Raw genomic sequence first — 6,296 nt, forward strand, 5'->3', positions numbered from 1 at the left:
TGGGAAGCCCTGCCCAGCGCTCCCTGCCAGCTCCACCTCTAGGCTACAATAGTGTCTCTCTACCTGGTACCATAGCTCTTCTCACACGGTATCATGAATGCCCAACAAGAACCAAGTGATTGGCCAGATGTGGCGGCTCACACCTGTAATCCCAACACTTTGGGAGGCTGAGGTGGGAAGATCACCTGAGCCCAGGAGTTCAAGACCAACCTGGGCAACATGATGACAGCCTGTCTCTACAAAAAATTTTTTAAAAATTTAGCTGGGCATCGTGGCGCATGCCTGTGATCCCAGCTACTCAAGAGGCTGAGGCAGAGAAAGGCTTGAGCCCAGGAGGTCGAGGCTGCCGTGAGCCATGATTCCACCATTGTACTTTAGCCTGGGTGATAGAGCAAGACACTGTCCTGAGAAGGAGGAGGAGGAGGAGAAGAAGAAAAAGGAGAAGGAGAAGGAGAAGGAGGAGGAGGAGAAGAAGGAGGAGGAGGAGGAGGAGAAGGAGGAGGAGGAGGAGGAGAAGGAGGAGGAGGAGAAGGAGGAGGAGGAGAAGGAGGAGGAGGAGAAGGAGGAGGAGGAGGAGGAGAAGGAGAAGGAGAAGAAGGAGAAGGAGAAGAAGGAGAAGGAGAAGGAGAAGGAGAAGAAGGAGAAGAAGAAAGAGGAGGAACAAAAAGAAGAAGGAGGAGAAGAGGAAGAAGAAGAAGGAGAAGGAGAAGAAAAAGAAGAAGAAGAAGAGGAGGAGGAGGAAGAGGAGGAAGGGGAAGGGGAAGAAGAAGAATGATTATCCATTAACTTGTTTAAGATTTTTGCATTTACTCAGCCTCTTCTGCAATTACCAGCAGCTGTTCTGGCCATGGCTGCCACAAAATTGACCAGAATATGTGCTGAAAAAACACAGAGTCCCACCATGTAAACACACAGTTACAGTGGGCTAGCCAGCTGATGAAGTTCCTGGGGCACACACAGGCTGTGGAGAGGCAGCTCAGAGAAAGAACCACAACATATCAGAGCCTGTCGTGTAGCTCCCTTCACACTTAATACTTGGAAGCCTCTACTTTGCCTTCAAGGCCACACATGACCCAACCCTGCTGGTCTTGCTCACTGCCTAAACTCCTCCCTTGCTCTTCAGGCTCCAGGCCCCATCCCAGCCTTCTACTGTTACTTGAACACACTAGCTCCTTTCTGTCTCAGGACCAACATATTTGCTACTTCTTTGCCTTGATTATTTCTAGTCACAGTTCCTTCCTGTCTGTAGCCTCAGTGCAAAGGTTACCTCTTCAAAAAAGTAAACAAACAAACCAACCTTTCCTGACCCCCCTATCTAATATTTCCTTTGAATACCTGCTGCCCTCACCTTCTGATGGTGAAAAGTGCCCTTTCTGTTTTCTTGTTCGTTTATTTGCTTGTTTAGTGTTTCTCCCATTCAATTATCAGTTACAAGGAAGTTTGGTTCTATTCACCATTCTATCCTGAGCTCCTTAAGTGGAATAAAAGTTTGCAAAATGGCATTGAGGTCAGCTGTACCAAGTTTTATCTTGAGTTCCAACACAGATAGTTCATATGACCTTCAGCAAGTTATTTCACTTCTCTTAGTCCAGTTTCCTCATGTGTCAAATGCAGGTGACAATGCTTGCCTTGAAGAGTCATTCTGAGGATGACGACAGATGGTTCTTAAAATTGCTGTCCTGTGATCGGAACTCAGAACATGCTAGGTGAATGTTGAGTAGTTATACACCAGAGGGAGAGCACCAGCAGCCCATGCCTTCTCTGAGTCCTGATACCACAGACTTTCTGCTCTAGCTTGAGCCCAACCAAATATTCTCCATGAAATAGAGAAGTGTTTAAGCTCTGAGGATGATATGGATTCCAATTGCAAACTCTCAGCTGAATTCCAGCCCTGTACTCCCAGCTATATCAAGTCACCTCAATTTAGGGACTCCACTGTAACCTTCAACTCAACACATCCAGGACACACACATTGCCTGGCCCTTGCTACTCCTTGCTTTGCACACTCAAAGCAACTGGCAGATAGCGGACAATACCAACAGTCAACAATGGAATTATAGATTCACTGTGAAGTATCTAGTAGAAAATCACAAGACTTGAGCTAGAATTTAAATTGTAAGCCGCCCAAGGCTTTGTCCCTGCGCAGAGGACACTGAGTTCTGCCTGGGGCTTCTTGGTTGTTTCTAGAGGCTCCGTAGCAGACGGACTGGAGAAGAAGCTGCGGGTAGCCTTCTCAGAACTCACCAAGTCTCTTGCATCAAACACTGGACACAGGATCGAATGAGGCTCTGTAGTAGTTTTCTATGGCTGCTACAACAAATTACCACAAACTTAGTGGCTTACAATAACACAAGTTTATTTTTTTACAGTTGTGGAGGTCAGAAGTCTGAAATAGGTGTTGCTGAGCTGAAATTCGGGTGTCAGCAGAGCTGTGTTACTTCTGCAGCCCCTAGAGGAGAACCCTTTCCCTTGGCTTGTCCACATTCTAAAAACCCCTGCATTTGTTGGCTCAAAGCCCCTGACTCCATCTTCAAAATTAGAAACATCGTATCTTCCAGTCTCTCTCTGACTCTCCCTTCCTGACTCCATCTCACAAGGACCCTTGCGATTGTACTGAGACCACCAGGATAACCCAGGATTGTCTCCTCATCTCAAGATCCTTAACATAATCGCATTTGCAAAACCCCTTTGGCCATGTATGGTAACATATGCACAGATCTTGGGATTAGGATGTGGACATATTTGGGGGGACATTATTCTGCCTACCATAGACCCTGAGCAGAATGAGCTTGATTTGGGGGCACCAGCCTGAAACACAGCCTCCTGTCTGCCTACCGGCTCTGTTCAAAGTAGAACTCAGTACGGGCCGAGGGCTCACTCTCCTTGGTGAGCTGTACTGGCTGCTGGGGCTCTGCCGGGCCACACAGGAACCAGCCAGGCCGGGCAGCAGCCTCGAGCCTGAAGGCGGAGCCTGAGCTGCTCTGGAAGAAGGTGAAGCGAGTGGCCTCTTCACCACCTTTGTACAGTTCCTCAATGTTCACATCCTGTGGGGGCAAGGTGGATGGCTGCAGAATGAGGGTGCTGATGGAGGTGTTAGCCCTGGGGGCTTCTGGGGCTTGGCCAAAGAAGGACCTGACAGGGCTGGTTTTTACCCAAGGGACTGCCTTCTGTAGATTCTAGAGGGCAAGACTCTTGGCGCTAGATGCAGAGGGAGATGGTGGAAACCTGAGGGAGGAGGACATGTGGACCTGGCTGGGAATCCACAGATAGGCACAAAGATGCCAGAGCATCCCAGGGGCCAGGCCAGGTCTGCAGTGTCCGCTAGAATGGGGAGAGGCTTCTCACCTCCAGCTGTACAGAAGGCCCCTCTCTTGTCTCCACACATGCCAGGCAGCGGCTCCCTCCCTGGATCCCCAGGAAGATGGGGACCTTGGTGCGGTCCAGGCCTCTGTTAGGAAGTATGCAGATCTTCTCTAGGAGGGAAGAGACAGAAGAGTCAAGGGACAAGGGAGCCCCAAGTTGCAGGCTCTTGGCAGGTAAAGGCTCAGGCAGGAAGGAACTGAGCATGGGCACACCTGGCCTGGCCCTGCATGCAGACTGGAGGGTGAGCCAGGACGTCTGCAGGAGTCATGCCCCCTAACTATTAGAGGCCACAGCTGCTCTCTGGCCCTTCTCACTGTCACTGGGGGCAGCTGCTGACCATCTGCTGGAGAGGAAAGGAAAGAAGAGAAGGGAGGGCCTATGGCAGATGGAGCATGGGGTGGAGGCCCCAGAAGCTCACTCACCTGCACAGCAGTTGTCTGCAACAGGATCTCCCACCAGGAGCTGGCCATCTCTCGTGTATAGAGCCTTCTGGTCTGCATATTTAATTCTGAAACAGTATGACAGTGCTGATGGCCCACTCCTTTCATGCACCACTGGCCCCCAAGCCCTGCCACCTCCATGCTCTGAATCACCAACTTGAGCATTTGGGGGATTTTCTCTCCTTCACAGGTGGTAAGAGGGGAACGATCACTCCCAAGAGCAGGTAAAGGCCAGGCCAGCCTTAAAGCAAGGAAGGTCTCCCGTGTTCGTGCTTTTCAGAGGCTGTGCTTCCTGCCTTGTCATGGTTTGGGGAGGCCTTCAGAGGAGAATGGAGAGCCAATGCCCTCTGACAGAGGGGTAGAGAAAATGTTCCTGGCTTCCTGAGAAATTTCTTAGTGCGGCTCAGACGACTTTAGGATACAGTGAACCTTATCTTAAATTTTTTGGGCCTGCCCTAATTGTTTATAAATGTTTATTCTCTTTAGTACAGGGATTAATTGAGTGTATACTGAAGTGTGAGTTGCTTTTCAGGTATTTTAAAGACTTTAAAGTCATGCAGGTTATTAACTCAGTCACCTGGCTGATTTCAAAGATGCCTGTCAGCCACTGTCAGGGCTGGAGAGCTCTCATTAACCTTTTAGGGTGGAATCTCTGGACCAATTCCACCACCTCCAGGAGAATTTTTCTAGCTCAATAGCAGCTCATGATAATACCCTTAGCTAATGACTGTACGTGTTTAAAGCAGGTTCACTTGCACAATAAAAATAAACTTCCAAAAAGATCCTGGGCTTGCTAACTGGCATTTCCCCTCCTACCTTGACAACCCAGATGTGACAACTCACACGCCAGCAGCATTCTGTTTGGAGACCAGAACCCAGGCTAGTTGTCCTGAAGCGCTGACATCTGTTTTGTCATTTGTGTGCTTCCTATGTATGTGTCTTGCTTCGCAGCCGGGCTGTCGTCTCCTTGAGACCAGGACTGCTCCCCACCCACCTTGTCCAGGACACAGCCCTGGACATTACAGGGTCCATGGGAGGAGCAGAGAAAATGCATCCCAGAGTCCTACTTTGTTTTTCTTATGCCTCACCTCCTTCCTCAAAGGAGCTTATGACACAATCACAGACAACAAAGTAGTAAAATACAAGGAAGGATGCAAATCTCAAATGAGATGAAATGTAAGTAAGTGTTAGAAGCCCAAACTGAGAGTAAAGGCCACAGGGACCACCATCAAGATGCTGTCATTGAGATTCAGAACTGTTTCTGAGATTTCAGAAAGGCGATGGAGCGGCACAGAGGACATGCAGTCTGATTCCTGGCTCTGCTTTTTGGTAGCTGTGTGACATGGGGGAAGTTATTTACCCTCTTTGAGCCTCAGCTTCCAGCTCTGTAAAATGGGGTTAATAACACTCCCCTTATAGACTTTTTGGGACCGAGATGAGGCAGTAGATTGGCTGGCATCTTGCAGGCATTCAGGAAAGAGCTGTTGCTACTGTGGTGATGATGAAGCTTAATTATGGGGCACTTGCAATTTCTAAGGTGAGAAGGAGCCTCATCCTCTGACTCAGCATTCCTTTCCTCTTCCCACGTGATCCCCAGACCCCCCGGTTGGGAAAGCAGGGACATGCCAGGACAACTTACATGTAGTATCTTGCCATGGGGAGAGAACACATTCCTGCAATCAGTGGTGTCTGGTCCTCACTGATGGGGAGGAGAGAAGGGCAGTTACAAAAGGAGGCTGGGTGAAGCCAGGGGCAGACATGCTGGGGCTCAGAACCACTCAGCCACAGGCTGCACGGGTCCCCCAGGTCATTCATCTATAATTGGCCTGCCAGAATCCACCAAGGCTTCCACCAACCCAGCAGGCTCCAGGCAGCTCTGCTTCTCCCTGACTGAGGCTATCCGGGAGCAAGTCCAGCCACCAGGGGTGTGAGCCTGGAACGTGTGTGCTTGCGCTGGTTCTGAGAAACCCGAAAACAGATTCCCCAAATAGCTGAGCCACAACACTTCCCAGCCCTGAGAGTGGGGTGGAGTGTGCTGTAGCCTCCCTCGCAGTTGGAGGATAAGCCCAGCTCAAACCCAGTCCCACTGCCCTTTGGGCCAATGGGGCAACACACCTCCACCCCTGTAACTGGTCAAGGGTTAGATAACTAGAGCCCAGAGTGAAAGAAGAGAGCACAACTAGAAGGGGTCTCCAGCAGCAGTGAGGCTGGTGGGGTCCCCCCAGAGAGTTGGAAAGCATCATTTCTAGCGACTAGAAGTGCTTGGCCAAGACTGCTGAAAACAGCCCGTCCAAACTCCCCCATTCTGTTCCAGATGGAAAATGGCACTTGTGTTTTTGAGGGTGAACAATCTAAAGTGAAGATAGTGGCCCTGTGTAAATGCCAGGCCACACAGCTTCACATGACTCTGCTCCTTCCCAATGGGTTATCCTGTCCTAGAGCTCCTCCCTAAAATGATCACCCATTGGAAAGGCCAGTCCAGAATTTAGCATG

The 6,296-nt window shown here is 49.9% G+C and overlaps 1 protein-coding gene across 1 annotated transcript; it reads right to left on the reverse strand.

Moving 5' to 3' along the window:
* Positions 1–764: 764 nt before the first annotated feature.
* IL1F10 (interleukin 1 family member 10) lies at positions 765–5,618 on the reverse strand. Its single transcript, XM_021924553.2, has 4 exons — positions 5,443–5,618; positions 3,786–3,985; positions 3,346–3,473; positions 765–3,044 (listed from the first exon to the last, which is right to left on the reverse strand). Exons 1-4 carry the CDS (start codon positions 5,616–5,618, stop codon positions 2,832–2,834), a joined length of 717 nt encoding a protein of 238 aa, XP_021780245.2. The 3' UTR covers positions 765–2,831.
* Between the last annotated feature and the right edge of the window lie 678 nt (positions 5,619–6,296).

The sequence above is a fragment of the Papio anubis genome, chromosome 14, assembly GCF_008728515.1.
Source record: "Papio anubis isolate 15944 chromosome 14, Panubis1.0, whole genome shotgun sequence".
NCBI lineage: Eukaryota > Metazoa > Chordata > Mammalia > Primates > Cercopithecidae > Papio > Papio anubis.

Coding starts and splice junctions, on each gene's coding strand:
- IL1F10 (XM_021924553.2), bottom strand. CDS start 5,618: ATGAATGACCTGGGGGACCCGTGCAGCCTGTGGCTGAGTGGTTCTGAG. Junction 3,474..3,785: donor TGCAGACAACTGCTGTGCAG/GTGAGTGAGCTT, acceptor CTTCCCTCCTAG/AGAAGATCTGCATACTTCCT. Junction 3,045..3,345: donor GGCCTTCTGTACAGCTGGAG/GTGAGAAGCCTC, acceptor TTGCCCCCACAG/GATGTGAACATTGAGGAACT.